General features: G+C 42.6%; 1 protein-coding gene across 2 annotated transcripts in view; it reads left to right on the top strand.

Annotated features, from left to right (window-relative positions):
* Positions 1 to 21,988: 21,988 nt before the first annotated feature.
* EPB41L4A (erythrocyte membrane protein band 4.1 like 4A) overlaps positions 21,989 to 23,869 on the top strand; it is a 248,797-nt gene continuing 246,916 nt past the window's right edge. For both annotated transcript variants that reach the window (XM_021701451.1, XM_021701458.1), the window contains exon 1: positions 21,989 to 22,302. In XM_021701451.1, coding sequence (XP_021557126.1) covers positions 22,204 to 22,302 — 99 coding nt within the window. In that variant the 5' untranslated portion in view covers positions 21,989 to 22,203. The remainder of the gene's footprint in view (positions 22,303 to 23,869) is intronic.

The following is a 23,869-nucleotide window of genomic DNA, read 5'->3' as shown; positions in this document are numbered from 1 at the left end:
AAGGGACCCTTCCCCTATTTGCACACAGTTGTGGCATGGGCTAGCACTACTGCTTGGGTGGGTGCGACTCTCTGATTGAGCCTGAAGACCAAGAGTGGGAGCTTTTCCTGGAGTACAGAGAGAGAGAGAAGATGGCAATCTATAGAAAAAGGTACCTTCCCCTTCAAAAACAAAAAACAAACAGAGAAAACAGTGAAGAGGGGCGCCTGGGTGCTGCAGTGGGTTAAGCGTCTGACTCTTGGTTTCAGCTCAGGTCATGATCTCAGAGTCCTGAGATCCAGCCCCATGTCGGGCTCTGCACTCAGCATGGAGTCTGCTTGGGATTCTCTCTCTCCTTCTGCCCCTCCCACTTGTGCGCGCTCTCTCTCTTTCTCTCATACATAAACAAATCTTTAAAAAAAAAAAAATCAGTGAGGATTCAGAGTGCCAAGGGGGCCTGAGTTTCAGAATATGCAAAGAGGTAGCATCTAGACCTTGAGATAGCACCAGAGTGTGGTGTACTACAGGAGGACCACTGATTTGTAGGAGGTAAGGACACTGGATTAGAAAGGTTCCCATATTTTCAGTCATTGCATAGGGCATCCTAGAAACTCAAAATGGGGTGGGGGGGGGATTGGGGTGGGGAAAGATTTATAGTGTTAAATTCCAGCCATTTAAAAAAGCTGGTTTTAAATGTTCAGAAGTTGAAATGGATTGTTTCTGGATGTACTGCACAGCAATTGAAGCATAGTTACTACAGAATAACCCACCTTCCAACAATTCCTGAAATGGTCCCTTAATTGGATTGTTACAGCAACAAAAAGCTCTTCTCTGAAGCCTTTCTCCATAATCCTGAGCTATGGATTCCATAATGATATAATGGATTTAAGCTGTGAAGCCTCAGAACATCACAACTAGATTAGCATTGATGTTCTCAGATTTGGGAAAACTACCTAATTAACAAGCTGTAGTGGAATTCAATTAAATTTGAATTCATCTGTGAGGCATACAAATCAAAGCTAAGAGCATAAACGTGAAATGTTAATAACAAGCCTGGGAAGGTAAACTGTGAATCTTCGTTTCTAACATTGACCCAACCTTCTATATTGGGTCAGTATATTGTATTTAGGTGTTATTAAAAGTGGTAACCTAATTAAATTCTAAATTAGGAGGTATACATCAAAACCAACATTTCACAAATGCACTTTTAAGGCATAACAAGAAGGGTCACTATTAGGCAGTGAAAATGGTTTCTTGGTATCTATAGTGCAAGTAATAGATAATCCAGAGATTGGACTTTATTGATACTTGGGAATTACACTTAAATCTGAAGTCATTTTATAAAAGCAAAACTACATGCCTAGTCATTTTGGCATATTAAGTTATCTTTAATATTTTTTCTAAAAAACAGGTGATGTTTATATCCATGATGAAATTTACACAATATCTACTGCCTCCATCTAATCCCATCAAGAGAATTTGTTTTTATTGTATTAGTAAATCAAAATAACTTCGCTCCAAAAACTTGCTGATTTAACACTCTAGAAGTTTTTACTAAGGGCTGTTTTTTTATAAAAACTGCTATTGTTTCTAATTTAGAATTCTTAAAGAGAGAGAATATACTTTCACTAATTGCCCCCCAGTGCCAAAAGAAAGTCTAAAAAAGTAAGTAGGCATCTTCATAATTATAAAGTTGTTAAGGTAGTATTTGAGATTTTCTATTAAGTCAGTGACTATAAGAAGATCTACGACACTAAAAATGTTGTAAACAGTTACTCAGTGCAGCAAGTAGCCTGAGTCCATCCATAATGGCTGTACCCAATTTTGACATCATGTTATTGGTAAATGTGCACTGGAAAATAAACCAAAGAACCATAATATATCTTTAAAAATTAAAAAAAAAAAAGCTGGTTTTATGTCAAACTTATCTTAAGAGTAGCTGTCCCAGGTGCCTGGGTGGCTCAGTCGTTAAGCATTTGCCTTCAGCTCAAGTCATGATCCCAGGGTCCTGGGATTGAGTCCCGCATTGGGCTCCCTGCTCAGAGGGAAGCCTGCTTCTCCCTCTCCCACTCCTCCTGCTTGTGTTCCCTCTCTCGCTGTCTATCTCTCTCTCTGTTGAAAGATAAATAAAATCTTAAAAAAAAAAAAGAGTTGCTGTCCCACATTTCATATATTTCCAAGAGTTGAGGGAGAAGGAAATGGCAACACTGTGAAATTCATTGTTCACGTGTTAAAATTCTATATACTGTTTTGCATCAGAGGTTGTAAACTGGCTGTTCAGCTCAAATTTGGCCTTGCAGTCATGTTTTGCTTTGCTGACATAACATTTTTTAAAAGTTTGTACTTTGTTGCCAATGTTTAAAAAAGAAGAAATTTCACAATAAAATTGGGATTTGAGGCTTATTTTTTGAAAACTGGAAAGTGTGGCAAAACTTGAGCTCACATTCCCTTATTGAAATAATCAATGAAGCTGAATAAAGGCGGCCCCTTTTAGATGGAGCCTCTACTCCTCAGTCTACCACAATTCACAATTCCCACCTGGCCTGCCTCATTTATGTTACCTGCCTGGCTTCTGCAGGCATTTTACTTGGCTACCCCTGGTAGATTTCAAACAGTCACTGTTCCCACCCGCCTCCCCCGCCCAAGGACATAATGTCTTGCGGGTAGAGTATGTGCTCTATAAATATTCATTGAATAATGAATGAACGAATGAATTGATCCTGTTCAAGGTTCACCAAAGTCTAATGTCAATGATCGTCCTCAGGCTAGAATAAGTTATGGACCAGTGTTTTGATCATCTTGCTTAGACCTCTGCTTCTGGCCAGGAGACAGGTGCACTTCGAGGCCAGATGCCATGGATCCATCTCCAGGGAAGCAGTAGTTATTCCTGAAGAGATCATGGAACCTGGTGCTGCTCTTCATTTTTATTGAAACCTTTATTTTCTGATTGCCTAAGCGTGGTATTTTGGGTGATTTCTAGATGGAGGCTTTTCTGTTTGTGTGTCTTTGTAAAGTGGCTTTATATTCTTTGTTCAAAAAAAGATGACTTCTCCCTTGTGACCTGATTTTGCTTATCAGTTTATTCAACAATTCTATGATTTCAGTTATTTCCTCAGGAAACTGCATTTGAGTCCAAATGAAACACTTAAGTGTTTTATCTGCAAGTAACACACAAAGTGTCCCAAATGCACTGACTTTAATTTATGAGTCATTTAAGAGAAAAGACTATTAGAGGGAAATTGGGTGTGTGTGTATGTGTGTGTGGTGGGGGAAAGCAAAAAGAAAGGAGCAGTTGAGAGTGTTTTGTAGTCTCCGGAGAAGGAGTGGGGTTGGGATTGTGAATGAAAAATTTAATCCTGAATTACACTAGGGCATACTGGTATAAATTCAAATGCAAAGTTCTAAAATTAAAAGAAAACCATCCAATTAATGCTTTGGGGGTAAAATCTCTCTCATTCTGGGGTAGTATTTTCTGCCATTCTATTTTGCCCAATTGTCATGGATTCTGCTCCTTTTTGTGGAAGCTGGAACAAGGAAGAAATCTCTCTAGAATTCTGCAAGCTGGTTGGTGTTTCATAAATAAGCCAGAAAGGATTTTAAACTCCTCCCAGAAGGATACAACGTATTAAAAAAATAACACTAAAATCTGAGTTGCCTCATTGCCAAGATCGTTTATGTCCCTATGTGCTAGGCATATCATTTTCAGGTAACTAATAACTGTACCCTCCATACAATTTACAAAATAAAAAGCATTTTCTTCTCTAACTTTGAATGTGTTTCCAAAGCCCAACATTTAAGGAGGGAAAGGCATTCCCATTTTGAAAGCATTTATTAGGTGTCTCTGGCATACCTACTACTTAGCCAAACAAAAGGCAGAGAGTGGTGGATAGAAAGACAGGGAGGTGCACCTGGGTGGCTCAGTCCGTTAAGCGGCAGCCTTCAGCTCAAGTCATGATCCTGGGGTCCTGGGATCGAGCCCCGCATTGGGCTCCCTGCTCAGCAGGAAGCCTGCTTCTCCCTCCCCACCTCTGCCTGCTGCTCTGCCTACTTGTGCTCTCTCTCTCTCTGTCAAATAAATAAATAAAATCTTAAACAAAAAAATACAGGGAAAGGGGAAAAAAAGGCACAAGAGAATATAGATGAATCTTACCATGAAATAGCTTCTGATCAGAAAGTCAGTCTTTGGGGGCAGATAAAATTTACACATTTCATTCATTCAATTCATTCACTCATTCATGTATCCATTATTCATTAAACATTTATTGATTTATATTTAGAAAAATATAACATGAACAAAATTAAAAGACCTATGAATGACTGGGGAAACTGCATAAAAGCACTCAATAATTGTTAGCTATTATGTTTACTAGGAAATCAAAAATATCACAAAGAGCTTCTACAAATTAATAGAGTGTTAAAAACACTCTAACAGAAAATTGAGCAAGGAGTATGAACAGGCAATTTATAGAGGAGGAAATCCTAATCATCACTAAGTGTATAAAAATATGTCTAGCTACACTACAGGTGAGGGAGAGACACTTATTTAAACACCAACGAGGGGGTGTCTGGGTGGCTCATACTTGATTTCGGCTCAGGTCATGATCTTAGGGTCCTGGGATCAAGCCCCAAGTCAGGTTCCACACTCAGCGGGGAGTCTGCTTTGGGATTCTCTCTCCTGCTACCTTTCCCCCTGCTTGCTCACACACACACACTCTCTCTCTAAAATAAGTAAATAAATTTAAAAAAAATACCAATGAGATACTATGTTTCACACATCAGTTTGGCAAAATTAGAAAGGGCTAGTGAGGATGGGGAGAAAATAGTTACTACGTCTTTGGGAAAAGAAATTTGGTGGGATCTGTTAAAAATAAAAGTACACATATCCTCCTTTGCCTAGTGGATCATTTTGGCTGGAACTGTGTGAGCATTTGGCAGGAAAAATACCCAGGGTGAGACGTGAGTATTTGCTGGGGAGCTTGTCCATGTAGGGGGAAAGCCCCGGCAGAGTTTTACACCCAGAAAGTGATGAAGATCAGGTTTAGTGTTTGGGAGGATGCTCTGGCTACAGGCAGAAAGAGCTGTGGCTAGTCACAGGGCTGGAGTCAGGGAGATGAGGTAACTGGCTGCGAAGAGAGAAGTCCAGATGGAGGAAAATGAGGGTCTGACATTAGGGCCTCAGGCCTGAGGGGCGTGGGTACTAGCAAGACACTTAAGAGTGTGAAGTGCACCCACCACCTAAGTGAACACTCCACACTGGGATGGTTTAATGCAGATGCCCCCGAGGCGAAGGTGAGAAGATTAGGAAACAAGGCTGCCCTAGATCAGCTTGTGAAATAGCTCAAATTTATATTGAGTTTTTCCTTACCTTTTTGATCTGGGCTCTCACGCTACCCTGGACTACCCAGAACTCTCTACCATGGGGCCTCCGCAAACCTGCCTCCCTCCGGCACTGCTGTTGGCTTCAAAAGGCGTGAAGCATTAAGCTGTGAGCCACGAGAGGGCAGCCACTGCCTCCTAGTCATTTGTGTGTCCCAGCCTCTAGCCTCGAGATGGTCACCTTGTAGGTGCTCAGTAAGTATTTGCTTATTCTGAGCTTTCATCTCGTCTCTAAGAAGATCATTAACTAGATTACACCAAAATATACAAGACAGCCACCTAACCTGTGACCTCCCTGAAGTCAGTTGTTAACCCAAAGGGATATGTTAGTGATGAAGTTTCTGGGAGATGGAGAGGTTTGGGATCTGGGCCTTCCAGGCCTGTCACATCATACAACACTGGTAATCATCTAGATAAACCGCATTAACCTGGCTTGGCAGGAAAAAGTCCCAAGGGCCACGTTTGGTTATGAGAATCCAGTGAAATAATCTAAAATAACAACAACAACAAAAAGTTTAGAAGAGGGGAAAGTAAAACAGAGATTCAAGACCTGTCACAATCTGATTCCTGCTCTACACAGAATTCACTGTACGGAGCAGCAGAATCTGGGATATTCAAGGGCTTTGATTTGGTTACATCAATCCATGGCACCCAAACATGGAAAGCGTACACGTTAAGAGCTCTGCAGCTTGGTCCTCAATCTCAGTATTTCATACTGTAGCTGCTTTGGGCTTTTCACAACCCAGACTAGCCCTGAGCTGATGAATTACCCATCTGATTTCCCTGATTATTTCTTTTCTTCACCCCTTTGTAGGTTCCCAGCTCCACTGGAGCCAGTGATGTCCCTCATCCAGGTCCACACTGAGTGTGTAGTAGTTGGTTAGTCTTTCCCTTGGAATACTGAGAACCAACCCATGGAGAGCAAAGACCTTTGCTCCTCATTAGTATATCTTCCACAAGGCTTTGGGCTTGGCATGCAGGAGGAGCTCAGGAAATGTCTGGATTTCAGTTAGCATAGACCATGGGAAAGGGGTGACTTGCAGCGTCCTCTAATTGGTTTGAAAGGAAGCTGTGTCTAGAAATGGGAAACAGATTCTAAAATCACAAATTTATTGCTGGTTCCCAGGGAGGCCAGGCTCTTGCTTGCAAGGCTCTCTATTTTTATGTCCATCATTCATACCACCTACCCAGAAACAACTTCTGTGGTGGTCAGTAACCATAACGACATCGTAATGGCAGCTATCATTTATTGTATATTTGTCAAGCTGTGTGCTAGTGTTTTTTGTTATGTTTTAGTTCTGTTCTCGCAACAACCCAGCAAGAGGAATTCTTCTTTAATCATTGAAATAAGATCAAAGAGGTTAAATGAGTTGCCCGAGTCTTTTGGCCTCTAAAATCTGTGCTTGAGTCATAAATAGAGCAGTTTGTCTGCTTCCTCCTGTCCCCATCCCCACGCTCATTTATTTAAGAGCGTGTCAGGCATTTTCCTTGATGCTGGCAAGGTAAAGAAGTGTCAGTGAATCGTTTATGGTAAAGTGTGCTCAGTGCTCTGATAAAGGGATATGGAAAGTGCTGTGGAAAACCAGGGCAGAGATAAAGCAGACTAGGGCCAGAAGTAGGGCAATCTTCTCAGGGGAAGAGATCCATGAATATAGTTTTGAAAAATAGTAGGAGTGGGGCACCTGGGTGGCTCAGTCATTGGGGTGTCTGCCTTCAGCTCAGGTCATGATCCCAGCATCCTGGGATCGAGCCCTGCATCCACTGGGCTCCCTGCTCCGCGGGGGAGCCTGCTTCTCCCTCTCCAGTCTGCTTTTCCCTCTCCAGCTCCCCCATGCTTGTGTTCCCTCTCTCACTATCTCTGTAAATAAATAAATAAATCTTTGAAAAAGAAAAATAGTAGGAGTGTTATAGGTGGAGAAGGGGGACAGTCTTGTTTGGAGAACTGCTAAGCACTGGGTTTAAATGCTCATTTATCTCTGCACTAGCTGTATGACCTTGAAAACTTATTTAAACCTTCTGAGCCTCAACTTACTCATCTTAGAAGCCTTCTGCAGGGCTCTGGTGAAAGCCAATGGATAACACAGGTAGAGCACCTGGCTTGTTGCTGGTAAATGGCAGCGGCGGTGGATGGTGGGGGTGGGGGTGGTTGTTATCATCAGGATTGAAGGAGGTGGCTTGTGGCAGAGCCTCTGGAACAGGTGCGACTGGGAGTGGGCTACTGAGTAACTAGAGGCAAGGTGAATGAAGAAACTGGGAAGGAGAGGCGGGCAGATTTGATTGACATTTCAGAAGCTGTAGGTGACATAGGAACAATCCGGTCGTTGCTTGGATAGGTTCCTAACTGAAGGAGAGGGAGAAACTTTCTCCCAGTTACAGGCTCAAGTGTCAGGCGTGGTGACAGCAGAAAAGGGAGAAAAGATTCTAGCACATCTACTGTTGAGAGCCCACCACCCTGTGGGGTCAGGAGAGACGGAAGCCCAGTCACTTAGATTTGACATAGTGACTGTGGGAAGGGCTCAGCCTGACTGCAGGGTTGGGAGGGAAATGGTGCTGCATATTTCTAACCCCTAACCTCGTGTCCCAATTAGTTTCTGTGATCTTGAAGAAACGTGAGCATGCTCAGACAGTAACTCTAAAATTATTTGGGATGACATTATGTCCTTAATTTTAAAGCATCTTTTTTTAAAACCTCAGGAAGATTTTGGAGTATGTAGGCAAACCCAGGGAATCAATGGTTTTTGTGCTAAACGACCTGTGCATATTTGGTACTTAAGTATTTGTAATATTTAAGGGAATTGAGCCTTTAAGAATAAACAAGCAGCCTTGTTTCCAATATAAATTTATAAGTGAATCATTAGTTTAAACTTGTGACTATAAGCTGGAAAATATAAGAAGATCTTACCAAGTTTAAAAACCATATTAGAAATCTTAAAATATTTCAAAAATATGTTTAACATCCATGTAGAAGAGTAATTTAGGTTCTTAGAAAGGTTTTACTTGTTCTTTAGATAACTGAAATATCAAGATGGAAATACAATGTATAAATACAGTTTAAAATGCTTAAGGGTATTTTTTATTAACTAAGTTTATAAATTAATTTAATACATTAATCAAAATTCCTTGAAAGTGCTTGTTAAACTTTGTTACTTTTATGAACAGAATAATAAGATTTGTAAGTGAACTAAAAAGCTCAAGAAAGACCTAGACTTTTCTTTCTTTTTTTTTTTTTAAAGATTTTATTTATTTATTTGAGAGAGAGAAAAAGTGGAGGGAAGAGGCAGAGGGAGAGGGAGAAGCAGGGTCCCCACTGATCAGGGAGCCTGATGCATGGCTCGATCCTAGGACCCTGAGATCATGACCTGAGCCGAAGGCAGACTCTTAACTGACTGAGCCACCCATGTGCCCCAGACCTAGACTTTTCATTTTTAACTTCAATAAATTGCTTCTTTTTTAATAATGTTCCTGAATAATCATTTTTGTTGGCAAAAGCCTGTCAAAATTACCAAAAACACAAACATATTGACATGGTGTATGACTAATTAAAAAGAATACTATAGGGGTGCCTGGGTGGCTGAGTTGGTTAAGTGTCTGACTCTTGATTTCGGCTCAGGTCATGATCTCAGGGTCCTGGGATCCAGCCCCACATTGGGCTCCGTCCTCAGTGCGGAGTCTGCTTGAGATTCTCTCCCTCTTCCTCTCCCGCTCCTGCTCTCTCTTTCTAAAATAAATAAAAACATTAAAAAAAGAATAATATATAATGTTTCCCAAATAATATATAGGATATATTAATAATATATTCCCAAATATATATCATATATTATATAAAAAATAATATATTCCCAATATATATTTGTGAGTATACATGTGTGTATGTATTCCTTTTTCCTCTCATAGGAGAAGCAACTGCATGCAAACATTGCACACTAAACGTTGGTCTTGTCTGAAAGCTGTTTTCCATGGCTCTGATACTCAGTAACCCATGTAGAAAACAAAGGGATTTTGCTCCATGAAGCCTAATTGCCTGCTGAATAAATAAATAAATAGATGAAGTGCCACACGTGTTTAATGAAGGTAAATATTGACCCTGACACCGTTATGTTTGCTGGGGCACCAGCTGAAGGGTGCTGGCGGGTTTGCTCAGTCAGGGGACCTGCCAGCCTTGCCAGCAGGGGCCTCAGTCTTTCAGGAGCATAGTCTGGGGAGAGACTGAAATATCAATAAGGCTCTCCTGCTTGGGCCTTAATCCCCCCCCACACACAGGCACCAATCCTTCCACCAAAGGCAGCTTGCAAAATCTAAAATCCAAAAGAGGAAAAACAGGATGGATATTGATTGCCCGACTTCAGAGGGTCCCACGGGAGCCTTCGTTAAATCAGACCAAGGAGGAGAAGCGTATCTTTGGTTATGTTCACTTTTACTCAAGAAAGGAGTGTGTGGACAATTGTAGCATGTCTTAGTGGAACAGACTCCCTCCCCCTGAAGCACCACTTGCTTGGGAAGTCCGTCACCTCTCTGAGCCTGGGTTTACTCCACATCCGGCAGATAATACTACTGGTCCTGTCTTTGTCATAGGGTTTAGAAGCTCAAGTGAGGTTAATTACATAACGAGGCCTGCAGAGAAGGGCTGTGGATTTTAAAAAGTTCATTATGATGACTTCCGAGAACAAGTCTTCTGCAGTATCCCTTCACTCCACCTTGGCTTCCTGACCCCCTTCCTGCTTCCCAAGCCCAGCGGGGCCAAAGGAGGGGCAAAGACAGGACAGGCTGCTCTTACAGATGGCCATGGTGACTTCTGCAGGTGAAGAAATCCCTCTTTCCTTTTAGTTCCTTCTGAATTAAGAAATTCAGTTACAGATTTTCAAGGAAATGAAACTTACTATTTCAAGATGCACAGAATCAGAGAAGTTAAATATTTTCATTCAGTAATAGAGAAAACTTATTTCAAGGAACGGCTTATAGCACAGAAGCAAGTGGTCCTTAAAAAAAATTATGTAGGTTCTTTGGTTTCTTGCTATATTACACACTTACATAGATGTGTGTGGATTCCAATCGGGCTTACATTTGGTCACAAACAACAAACAAACAACAAGCAACCCCCCCCCCCCCAAAAACGAACAACAGGGATTTGAACAGGTGGATGTTTCTTTCTTCCTTTCTCACAAAGCAGCCCAGAGAGAGGCAGCCCAAGGCTGGTTTGGTGGCTGCCTGCTTGCAGGGTACAGGCTCCTTTCTTGTTGTCCTACCATCACCTTTACATTGCTGTTTGCACCCCAGTCATTGCTTTCCAATTCCAGCCACCAGAAGGGGGGACAGAGATGCTGCACCTTTACATTGCTATTTGCACCCCAGTCATTGCTTTCCTAACCAACTGAGCCACCCAGGCGCCCGCACCCCAGTCATTGCTTTCCAACTCCAGCCACCAGAAGGGAGGACAGAGATGCTGCATGTCTGCTTCCTTTTTTTTAAAGACTTTTGGGAAGACTTTTAAAAGACTCTCAGGAAGTAACATTTAATAGTTAACATGTACATCTCATTGGTCAGATCTGAGCCACATGGCCATACCTACTGGCAAGGAAATTTGGAGAAAATGCCCAACTAAAAATTGGGGTTTATTTTCGGAGGTAGATTACATGCCATATTTTGCTTTGGTATATAGATAATGGGAAGGAAAACTTTAACCTCAAGTTATCATAAATTGCAAAATCAGCAGTATCCTTTGGATAAATACTCAGGAACTCCTCTTCCTCTTTTTTTTTTTTTTAAGATTTTATTTATTTATTTGACAGAGAGCGAGAGCAGAAACACAAGCAGGGGGAGTGGGAGAGGGAGAAGCAGGCTTTCCGTGGAGGAGGGAGCCCGATGTGGGACTCGATCCCAGGACCCTGGGCTCATGACCTGAGCCCAAGGCAATCACTTAACCAACTGAGCCACCCAGGGGCCCTCCTCTTCCTAACTCTTACCCACTCTAGCCATGCACACTACTGCTTTGGAGTGTGGACCAAATTAATTAATTAAAAGCTGTAGATATGTAGGATGTGCCAGGCAGTATCTTGGTGTCAAGATGAAAAACTAAATAGGGTGGTGCCTTTGCCTTCAGGCAGCTCATAGTCTAATAGAGAAGACAGACATGCACAATGCATTCATAATTGTAATACTGTAGTTAAAAAATAAACTACTCAATCAAAAATTCACATATTGATTTTCTAGGGCCCTTTTTGTACTTCTATTTTTTTAAGGGGGGGAGAGGCAGAGGGATAGGGAGAGAGAGAAAATCCTAAGCAGACTCCCAGCTGAGCACGGAGCCTGATGCAGGCTTGATCTCAAGACCCTGAGATCATGACCTGAGCTAAAACCAAGACTAAGACGCTTAACCAACTCTGCCAGCGAGGCGCTCCTGTACTTCTATTTTATATAATAGTGATCTAACTAAAGGAAGCTGAATACTTGCTGAGAACTATAATTCTATAAGACTGCAAAGTCCATGGGCTCAGAGACCATGTCCAGTTTGTTCACTGCTAAGCCTGGCACACAGTGGATTGTCAATGAGTACTGACTGAGTAGTAAAATGAATGGAAATATGTGGGTAGCATTTTAAAAATGTATAATTTATATAACGTGGAAACTTGGGAAATACGTATTTGTCAACAATGTAAGGCATAGAATGATGATTTTCCTCGAACACATGGTCTTCATTTTAGAATATGATTTGTCAAACAGCCATGTATTTAAATGACTTGTGTCATGGATATTTGTTGGTTACTTCTTCTTGTTCTTACGCCTCAACTGCCTAGTTATTCCTTCCTAGTGCCCCTATTTGGGGACCCGTGTGATTCCATAGAAGCAAATTCTGTCTGTCACTCTGGAGGTACCTTTTGACTTAGGCTAAACCATTCAGCACAGTCTCCCTTTAGCCACTGCCATTGCTTCGGGGGTGGATGACATCATCGTCGTCGTCATCATCTTCATCATCTTCTTCATCATCATCTTCATCATCATCATCAACAACACTTTCATAATGTTTACCAAGGGCCAGGCACTGTTCTAAGCAATGCATTAGTCCATTGAATCTTTACAACAACCACATGAGGTAAGGTGCTATTATAACCCCTTACCTTTGCTACTCTGAGGCACAGAGCTGGTAAATAGTGAGGTGGGTTGGAGTCTAAGCTCAGGCAGTTTGGATCTGGAATCTATGCTCCTAATGACTCCACTGAACTGCTTATGACTCAAGCTGGTCAATCAGAGTGGACCTTGGGCCTCTAACTAAGAGAGTTAGGAAGGTTGGCTCCCTTTGCTCTGTGTGGTGTGGACACCAGATGTGAGTCCTGGAACTATTCCAGGATCTGACTGTTTCAAGAGAAGCTGGGCTGAGTTCAAGACCAATACATGGAGGTGGTAGAGGTGAAAGGACAGAGAGAATCAGAGTCAGTTCTTGGATGCTATTTGAAATTTGTAGTCAGTGAGGCAATAAACTCTATTTTAAAGGTTGGTTTAAGTTGGGTTTTCAAAAGCATCCTGATATCATTTAATTTACAAAAAAAATTTATATATATGCCTTCTTTCTTATCTGCATATGTTACATGAAAATATTTGTACCTGTGTCCATTACTTATATTTACCAATGAACATGGTATAAATACAGAGACATTAACAATATTAAATAGATTATTTTAGGAGCACCTGGGTGGCACAGTCAGTTGAACATCCCATTCTTGGCTTTGGCTCAGGTCTTGATCTTAGGATCATGAGATCAAGCCCTTATGTTGGGCTCTGCATTCGGCATGGAGTTGCTTAAGTTTCTCTCTCCCTCTGCCCCTCCCCACTGTGCTCTCTCTCTCTCAGATAAATAAATAAATCTTAAAAAAATAGATTTTAGCAGAAAAGAGTAGTATAAACATAGTTCTAATAAATACCATACTTCTTCAATTTTCAAGATGACATTTTCCCATGTCAGTATATCTGAAAGTGGGCTACCTCCTATAATTGATAGTATCTTCAATTAATTGGCAGTTTTTCTTTCTTTCTTAGCAGTAAAATAAGTTACAAATGTAACTGATGGCATCTTAGATTCAATTAAATACAGTGATTTAATTAAAATTGGATATAAATTTCTTTAGTATTATTTTATCCTATGTACAACTTGGACTAAGCATACCCAGATATACACTAGTGATATAAACATTGTATGTATATACAACAAAGCTTAATTTCATACTTTCTAGAGTTCTGGCTGGGGGATATATTATAAACGTGGCAAATTATAAATTGAAAAAATAAATTAAGACTTAAGGGCAGGAGTCCTGTGGTCAAACTCAACTCTGCCAAGTGCTAGGCACTTCATTTCTTTGTGTCTTGATCCCTTCATCTGTAAAATAATTAGGGGGTGGGATTAGGTGATTATTAAAATTCCTTCCAGATTTCATATGTTACAGATCCTATGTAATTGTATGACTTGCTGTTGTTTTATAATGTCACAGACAACTATATAATTTCAGTAAAGCATGTTCTAAACCCAGATTAAATGAATTATTAGAGAATGCTCCTCATTTTGGGCAACTCAAAATTAGGTCCTTCTCAACAGATTACTGCAACTCTTTTATCAGTATCATCTTGGTTATCAGCTCAAGTGCAAGCTCTAATATCATTCAGTATTTATTCAATGCAACTTGGGTGTAAACTCTGGTCTATAAGTTTGCACAAAAGTCTAAAGTGTTTACTATTGCCCTAATTTCTCATCCAAGTTAATTTCTACAGAAAAAAGGAAATACCTCATAAAACTCCTGAGATCCAAGTGCCAACCACAGAACCCAGTAATATATAGAGCAATGCGAACACCTGAGGCTCCAGTGCATATCTCAATATAGAGCAATGGTTGTATCCTTACTCCAACTCGTTTTTTTTTAAAGATTTATTTATTTATTTGAGAGAGAAAGAGAGAGAGAGAGAGCACGTGAGTGGGGGGAGGGACAGAAGGAAGAGGGAGAGAGAGAATCCTCAAGCAGACTCCTTGCTGAGCACAGAGCCTATCGCAGGGCTCGATTCCACGACCCTGAGATCATGACCTGAGCTGGAACCAAGAGTCAGCAGCTTAACCCACTGAGCCACCCAGGCGCCCCCAACTCTTTTTTTTTCTTAAATTTTTTTCTTTTTTTTCTTTAGTTACTCCAACTCTTTATTACCACATCAACAAAAGTTGCTTTTGGTTAAGATGGATACCTGGGAAAGTAACCAAAGAAACCAAGATAGAGTTCAGGTGAGAGTGCTCAAAGGAAATGTGCATGTAGCATGCCAGAAGAGAAGCTTGTATAAGTAATCTCATTTAGTCTGCACATATTTACTGAGAATCTATGTCTATCAAGCACTGTAACAGGTGCTTGGGAAACAAAAGTGATTAAGTCAAACATGGCCCTGATTTCAGGAACTACAGTCTGGTAAGGGGGTGGTAATAATGCAGATCGGATGCAGACCCAAACCAGACCTGGGAGTCAGGGGAGCTTCGTGGAGAAGGAAGAGCAACGGGGATACCTGAGCACTGAATGGATCTATGAAATGAAAGTGGGGGAGCAGGTGGAGGTTTTGAGAGAGGGGGGTTTTAGGAAGAGGAGGGCATTAAGCTGAGAAAACAGCTCACAGTGAGAGAAGGCATGAGGATTCAGGGGCTAAAGATGAGTGATTCATGGGCCATCTACTCAGCACCTGTCTGAGTCAGGTGACATGGTTGCTAATAGAGGTTTTGTGGCTTCCCCCTTTGTTTTATGTGCTAATTTGGCCTCCTTTTGTTCTTTATTATACATTTTTTATTTTATGTGATTAATTAAAATTAAAAAGATTTATCTAGCTATAGGAGTAATATTCATGGAAGAAAATCTATAAAAAAATAAAACCATAGAAGACAAAATTCACTCACAATTCTACAAAGAGATAATCACTGTTGATATTTTTACATACATAAATCTAGTCCTTGTTGTATGCATGCCCATTTAAAGAAATGGGATCATAAACTATACTCTTTTTAAAAATGATTTTAGGGGTGCCTGGGTGGCTCAGTTGGTTAAGCATCTGCCTTCAGCTCAGGTCATGATCCCAGGGTCCTGGGATAGAGCCCCATGTCGAGCCTCCTGGAGTTGTCAGGCTCCCTGCTCAGTAGGGAGTATGCTGCTCACTCTCCCTCTGCCCCTCCCCCCACTTGTGCGCGCGGGCTCTCTCTCTCTCTCTCTCTCACTCTCTCAAATAAATCAATAAACTCTTTAAAAAAATAAAATTTTAAAATATTTATGTAATGACTAGGTAATACATATCCAAATAATAGGATTCAAAATTCTAAATGTACAGAAAGGAATATAATAAAATGTTAAGTCTCTATTCTATTCCCTTCCAACCAACCATCTGTGTTACCTCCCTGGAGTGAATGACTGTTTTCAGTTTTTCTTGGCAACTTCTTGATTTTAGAATCAGAAGGCTAGACATTGAGCTTGGAGCTCAACTTCTTCAGATGTTTTTTTGCCAGATGTTATACTGGTTTGTTCCTTTCCTGTAATGCCACTCTTACAGGAAGAACAATTTGTTATTTCCAGAGGAAAGGGATGGGAAAGCAGCATGCTGGGCATGAAGATCCAGAAGCACCAGAATACAAGTCCCACGTCACTTACTTTATAGAAGAACATTCCGAGGCACAGATGGGACTTCTTTAAGGTTACATGGCTAGTTTGACCTACAATCAAAATAACTGCAGGATAACTAAAAGCTAATTTCCTCATCCCTTCCTCAAATTTCTATAGGTGGATTAATAAATTGATATTAGTAAAATTAAGTTGATATGCTTTATTCAGGGTATGAACAGAATACATGAACCAGGTAAAATAGTCTTTAGAGTCTAGGTTAGAACCTAGGAAAGTAGTTCATTTTTAAATGAAGGTTAATTTTGTTAACCACTAATGACGTTCTTTTGTTTAATATAAAAAAATCTATTTTCAGGGCACCTGGGTGGCTCAGTCGTTAAGCGTCTGCCTTCGGCTCAGGTCATGATCCCAGGGTCCTGGGATCAAGTCCCACATCAGGCTCCCTGCTCAGCCAGAAGCCTGCTTCTCCCTCTCCCACTCCCCCTGCTTGTGTTCCTGCTCTCGCTATGTCTCTCTCTGTCAAATAAATAAATAAAATCTTTAAAAAAAAATCTATTTTCATTTAAATTAATTCATGTTCGTTGTAAAAAAACCCCAACTTTGTTTTAAAAACACACCAAAATGGACCTTTCTATATGCACTATTATATAAGCTGTTCTTTTTTGCCTCACTGCTTACCTGGATAACTTTGCATGTCAGTGCATTTACATTCATCTCATCTCTTCTAACAGCTGCTGGGAATTCTATTACATGCATATGCTAGAATTAACATAACAACTCCCTATTACTGAGCATGTGAATCGTTGAGAGCTTTAATATTATAAACATGCTGTAGTAAATATCTTTCTTCATATATCTGTGTCTGTTATTTGATGAAGATAAATTCCCAGATGTTGAATTTCTGGTTCAAAGTTTTAATATTTAAATTACTTAATATTTAAATCTCAGTATTTAAAATACTGTATTTATGACAGATTGCATTCCAGAGAGCCTGAATCAATTCACAACTCCAACAACAATGTATCAAAGTACCCCTTTTACCCATTCTTGTCCATCTTTGGAATCTCTCAATCCAATAGGCAAAGATGTTAATCAGTTGTTTAAAAAAAAAAAAAGTCCCCAAAGGGACTAGGCTTATCAACTAGCTCTTTTTTTTTTTTTTCATAGTATACATATGAACAGTGAAGGGGGAACTAGGATATTTCAAAGTGAAAGTTCCAAACCATTTAAACTAAATACAAACCGTATCAACACACCACCAACAAGGATTAAAACTGCAAAAATAAGGATTTTCAGTAAACCCCAAAGAACATTTATATGGAGATCACAAAGATGAAGAAATAGCTTAGATTGTTGTCTTAGGAGATGTCTTCTCTTGAAATGTGGGTAACACCCTTGAGGCATTTCAGTAAATGAGATCTAAGGCTTCAGTAGAGGAGAATAGCTGGTTAATGACATATATATGAAGTGAGTCAGAAGACAGGATGGTCTTAAAAACTGGATGTGCCTGAGCACATACTATATTAGAAAGAAAAATGCATAAGGTGTTTGAATAGAATAGGCAGTAGTATGTTGAAACTAAAACAGGGATATTTATCTTCCTTAAAAATGACTCTTTCTGACTTGGCAGGGTCTTCAATACTCTTCCTTGATAGGCATGATTTTGATGGATGAGATAGATTTATAGGGAAGTAAAGAATGAGCCACTCCCCTTGGAAAAAATTATTTATAGGTAATCAGGACCAACGTTTATTATTTATTGGAAGGATAAGCTCTAAAGCAGTGGTTCTCAAACCAGCAGCATAAGCTTCACCTGGGAATCTGTTAAAAATGCAAAATTTCAGGCTCCACTTCAGATGTACTGAATTTGAAACTCTGGGGGTGGAGCCAGCAATCTGTGTTTTAACAAGTCTTCCTGGTGATTCTGCTGCACTGCCTCTGGGTAGTTAAATAATTAAATTATTTACTGTTTTTAAGGTGTTCTTTCTTTTTGCAAATTACAGTCAACTTCCTGAAGTTTGGAAAATGTAAAATTATAAAACGATGACAAAAGACATGGATGTTTAAAGACATCTTCCGAAAAAGAACACGGTGCTTTAAAAAGAATTCTGTCTGGCATTTTGAAGTGCACATTTCAGCAAGAGGGGGGGTGCTGCTCTATGTAGACTGAAATTGCTTCTTCCAGGATGGGGGTTCAAGCAGTCCTTCACAGATGGTCTACATATTTCTATAATATTATATCTGCTATGAACTTGTCATTTGACACATCTACATAGGCCTATTATGACAAAATGTCATCTTGACCAAAGGAAGTATTTTTCTAAAAATCTCTGAAAAGAGATCAAAGGCTTTGGCACAAAGCTTTAAATAGACTGTATTATGTTATGCACATGTTAAAAACGGTACTATTTTCCTGGGGGGAAAATGTGTTTGAATAGTACCTTGTTAATTTCTTTCTCCGGATAGGCAGAGAAAGTCTTCCTCCAAAATCCTGTGGAGGGTGTATGTGCAGCTTTTAAAGAAACCGTCATAGTGTCATCTAGAGTACTGTCTCACATCCGTACCAGCAGCATATGAGAATTCAGACTGTTCCACATCCTTGCCGACACTTGGTATGGTGGTATGGTAGCCATCCTATGAGGTCTATAGTGGTATCTCATGGTGATTTTATTTTGCATTTCCCTAATGACTAATGATGTTGTACATCTTTTCAAATGCTCATTTGCCATTTATCTATCTATGATCCAATCAATTATTCCATTTTTTTTTTAATTTCAAAAGAAATACAAGCACATGTCCATACAAAGACATGGATCCTTGCTATGGTCTGCACTGTGTTGCTCCAAATTTGTATGCTGAAGCTCTGACCCCCAATGTGACTCTATTTGGATAGGGCCTATCATGAGGTAATTAAGGTTAAAAGAGGTCAGATGGGTGGGTCCTTGATACGATAGGTTTAGTGTCCTTACTCTATAGGGCTTGTGCTAATTCCCACGCCTCCCAGTAAAGAGGAGGTCACATGAGCCACAGTGGGATGGCAGGCATCTATAAGCCAGGAAGAAAGGTTTTACCAGAAAGCAACCATGCTAGCACTCTGATCTTGGACTGCCAGCTTCCAGAACTATGAGAAAAGATGTGTCTGTTGTGTAAGCCACCCAGTCTGTGGCATTTTGTTATGGCGGCCTGAGCTGACTTGTACAGTCCTCATAGTGGGATTTGTAATATTTGTATTATTTGTAACAGTAAAAAACTGGAAACCACACAAATGAATGGATAAATAAGTTGTGGTATACACATATTAAGGAATACTACTGAGCAATACAAGTGAATGGACTGTTGGTATATACAACAATATGGGCAAATCTCAGTTATGCTACGTGATACAGACTAGACCAAGAAAAAAAGGGTGTCACTATTATGCCATTTCTATTAAAGTCTAGGAAATGTAGATAATCTACAGAGACAGCAGATGTGTGGTTGCATGGGAGATGAGGTGTGGTGAGGAAAGAGAAGGAAGAACTACAAAGGTACAGGAGGAAACTTTAGGGGGTGATGAATACAATTATTAGCTTGATTGTAGTCGTGGTTTCATGGATCCGTATGTCAAACTTATCAAACTATATGCTTTAAATATACCCAGTTTACTGTATGCCAATTATAGTTCAATAAGGTGTTTAAAAAAACCCCAACAACCTGTGGAATCTTCCTATTATCTCTAGGAAACTCCAATTTTGTGTTAAATAGATTTTTTTTTTCTTTTCTCCAATCTCTGACAAAGAAATGGAAAAGAAAGTGCTTCACTGAGAAATGGCTGTCATAGGTATGGGAATTCTTGGCTTTGTACTTTCCTTTGTGAGGGACCTGGAACAGAATCCTTGCCCCCACTCCAAACCCTCAGCCTTTTCATTACCATTGGAGGTAAAACAAAAACAAAACAAAACAAAGTCAAAGGACATAAAACAAGTGTCAGTGAAACTCAAAACTGGGAAAGAAATGATTACACTTGCATTTTACCTTTTGTTTTTGCAAGCACAGGTGATCCTATTACATATTGTGGTAAAGAATGAAAACCTGTTATGAAGCCTTTCAATCACATTTGGTAATTTATGTCAGGAACATTGTTACAGAAAAGCTTCCAGAAGTAAAGACGTTAAAATCCAGAATGTGTCAGCTCATGTCAGGCAAAATATAGACAACACAACCCAAAGTTGGACACAGTATTTGATTAGGAATTCAAAACCTGCTTCAATCTCAGGGAAGCCTTGGAAGATACAATAGGGTGTGATTCTTAGCTTTAGGTAAAGTTCATACTAAACATGAGGGTTTATATCTATTGCACTTTGGGGACTGTGCTAATTCATGTTTAGATGGGCCTGAGATAACAGGAAAGGCAGCGTCTTAGAAGGTCCTTCGTGGCAAATGACTATGGAAGGAAACTCCCTCCAAAGTTGTAAATTGTTCATTTCCATTCTACTGTGTGGCGGATGCCAGTATTTTTTTTTCTTTAAAATTTTTTTTAAGGTTTTAAGCAAATTTTGTGAGTTTTGACTACCTAGCTTATAAGTGGTAGAAGAGGAAACTCAGAACTATGAGATGCCAAAGCTCTTGCTCTTTCTGATACTCAATATGAAGAAGTTTTCTGGATGGCCTACCGTCAACCCTGCCCCACGTCCTCCCCCTGTGTCAGCTCTAACTTCCACTTGCATTAACTCGCTGCTGGTTCGCAGCTGGAGAGCACAAACTGCACCTGCTCCGAAGGCCAGGGAGCCCGGCCTCATCCGGCGCTCAGCCTCTGCTGCTTGTGCACGGACACGAGGACCCACCAGGGGTCACTGCAGCCTCAGAACTATTGTGCCAGCCAGTCCTGGACACGGCCCGTCGCGCTGAGGGCGTGGGACTGCGAGCGCCGAACGCCAGGGTCCGAGCAGAACTGCGCCCTGCCTTCCTGGAGCCAGCCTCCGGTCTCCCCGGGAAACGGGCACGGCAAGCAGGGCCAGGGCTCGGGACAGCCAGGCGGCCAGGGTGCAGCGCGCGGGTTCCCGTGCGGACCTGCTCGCACCTCGCCGTTCGACCACCTCCGCTCCGTCTTCCGCCCTTAGCCGGGACCCCGCCCGGAAGGGGCGCCCCTTCCCGGCCTCTGGGCCCCCGCTCCGCTCCGGGGCTTTCTGCTGACGCCGGGGCCCAGCCTAGCTGCACCTGGACTGCTCCCGCCCGGGGCGCCACCCCTCGCGCCGCCTAGAGAACTTTCCCGGGAGCCGCCGCGGCCTGCACGCGCAGGGCACACCCCCATCCGCCCGCCGGCGCATTCCCAGCTTGGGCTCCTGCTTCTCCGCCGGCCGGCGCGCCCGCAAGCTCTCTGACTCCCCGCTTCTCAGAATCTCCCGGAGGAGCAGCACTCCGCTGCCACAGCAAGGCGTTCTCGGAGAGCGAGCTTGAACTTGGCCACACACAGTCCCCCATGATGAGTTCCAGGGTCTCCAAACGGGAGCCGCGCCCCACCAAGAGCTGACTTGCACTCGCCAGTGTCGGTAAGGAGCCCGCTGCCCTTTCCGACACTCTTCGGGCTTCTAGGTGCCCGCGGGATGGGGTGGCGGAGGTAGCTGAGTGACGACCCTGGCCACTGGCCCTGCAGTGGGACTGGGACGTCGTGGGTACCCCTGACACAAAGGAACAGCCGAGTGTTCTCCAATCGGCTGTGGGGTGGGGTCGGGGCTGGAAGTGGGAGCCCTCCAGGGTCTCCGCCGGGAAGGGGGGCCGGGTGTAGCGGCCGCGCTCTGGGCGGGCGCAGGCGGAGGGTGCTGCACAGCTCCCAGGGGTTTCCTCGCCTGGGGAGGGCCTGGAGCTCGCGTCCCTCCCTTTTCCTGTTTCTTGCCCCCATTGCCAGGCGACTTTTGTCGTCCCCAGGACTGCGGGAGGGGCCGCGGCGCCCCCGCCTTCGGAGGAGCCCGAGCCGCGGGATGCGCGGGGACGCGCCGCCGCCCTCCGCGCTCAGTTCCGCCGGCGCTTCCCCGGCGGCTCCCGGGCGCTGACTCCCCCGGCTTCTCCGCCCTCCTTACCTCCAGCTGGCGCCGGGCGGCTCGTCCGCGTGGCCCTGGACCCCACCGGGAACCGGTCCTCTCGCCCTGGCCGCCTCGCGGACAATAAATTAATGCCTCGCGCTTGAGGGGAGGGGGCGGCTCGGCGCCTTGGTCGCAGCTTTCTCTCCTGGCTGGAGACGGCCACAGCCGACATGGGCTGCTTCTGCGCTGTTCCGGAAGAATTTTACTGCGAAGTTTTGCTTCTGAATGAATCCAAGTTAACCCTCACCACCCAGCAGCAGGGCATCAAGGTAGGCGCGGGCCGGGGGCGTGTCCCGGGGGGTCGGCAGCCGGGCAGGCTCGGGGGTCCGAGGCTTTGTCTGAGGGCTGTCACGGGTCTCCGCCGGCCACTGCTCTCTGCGCGCTGGGAAGGAGCCGCGGCTGCCCTGCACTCAGGTAGTGTGGACGCGTCCGGGTGGATTCACTTTGAATCCCTTTATAAAGGGAAGTAAGTTTCTTGTCTCAAAGGGTAGTCCGCCCATCCACTCTCAGCTGCAGCCCACAGTCCTGTAACTGAGACCAAAACTTCCCAGCACCGGTTTCTTTCAAAAGCATCTAAGGCCCCCGCAGCTCCAGAGAGGCACAGAACTGAATATACAGGCTGCATACAGTGTTGAAGGCACGATTTCCTTTGGCTTTGTTGAAGGATTTTTTCTGTTAGTGTCATTGGGGAAGTAACATATAGTGCACTCGCTGAAACACATTTACTGGGTGACTGTGATTGTGTTGCCTGGGTTTGTAGTTGAGTAATGCTACGTTTGGACGGAAAATAATTTCCAGTTCTACAAGCGAACTGGTTTTATCCCCACGTTTAAGTAAACATCTCTCAAAGCGACTCGGTAAATAACTTTGCGCCTGTTTGTAGGTCATTAAAATGCAAATACTGCTATTAACCTAGAGAACCTAAACAAAAAGGCTGTGGGAGATTGCAGAGATCAATTTTGATGAGTTCTTATGTTTATGGTTGACAACCTGACGGACGCGCCTGCGCGCTTGTTTTGCTCTTGCTAACAACGTAACTACCTAAAGATGATCCGAATTCCGAACGTTTTGTTTTGTTTCGTTTTCTGCATATTTAAATCACCGGAGCATTTTAAATAACCTTAGCAGCTGAGTCCAGTGAAGGGCTACCGCTCCTCCTTCCCACTATTGCTCCCCACCCTCCATCTCCGTAGAGCTGGCGGTCTGAGAACCAAGTTCAAGCTGCCGGTGTCCTAGTCTTGTATGGCAGAAGTTAATCCCAATGGCGTAGGCCCTGGGCATTTCCTTGTGTGAATCAGTTTTTACACAGCTTTATTATGTACACTGAAGTAACTGTTCCTGGCCAAAAGCTGAAGCTTTGATGTCACCATTCCTGGTGTACAGAATTCTCATTTCACAGGTGTCAATTTTAAGCAGGAGATGGGGGTAAAAATGATCAGTTAAAACCACAAGATAAAGTTAACCCTTTCTTCGGGAAATTGTTTTGAACTTTGTTTCCCCGGAATTATAAAACGCAAAAGTCAATCAGATTCTCATTTGGTGTTTCCCTTCAAGGCCAATAAACGACTCCTGGAGGGGCTCCTGGGCGGCTCAGATGGTTAAGCGTCTGCCTTCGGCTCAGGTCATGATCCCGGGTCCTGGGATCGAGCCCCACATTGGGCTCCTGGCTCAGCGGGGAGTCTGCTTCTCCCTCTCCCCCTGCTCATGCTCTCTCTCTCTCTGTATCTCTGTGTCTCAAGTGAATAAAATAAAATTAAAAAAAAAAAAACTCCTGGAAAAGGTTGTTTCATATTTTATATTTCCAGCTTTTCTTTATGTTCCACACCCCGCCCCCCC

This window comes from Neomonachus schauinslandi, chromosome 7, assembly GCF_002201575.2.
Source record: "Neomonachus schauinslandi chromosome 7, ASM220157v2, whole genome shotgun sequence".
In the NCBI taxonomy this organism is placed as follows: domain Eukaryota; kingdom Metazoa; phylum Chordata; class Mammalia; order Carnivora; family Phocidae; genus Neomonachus; species Neomonachus schauinslandi.
Note: the sequence above shows the minus strand (reverse complement) of the source record. Positions and strands in the feature narration are given on the sequence as shown.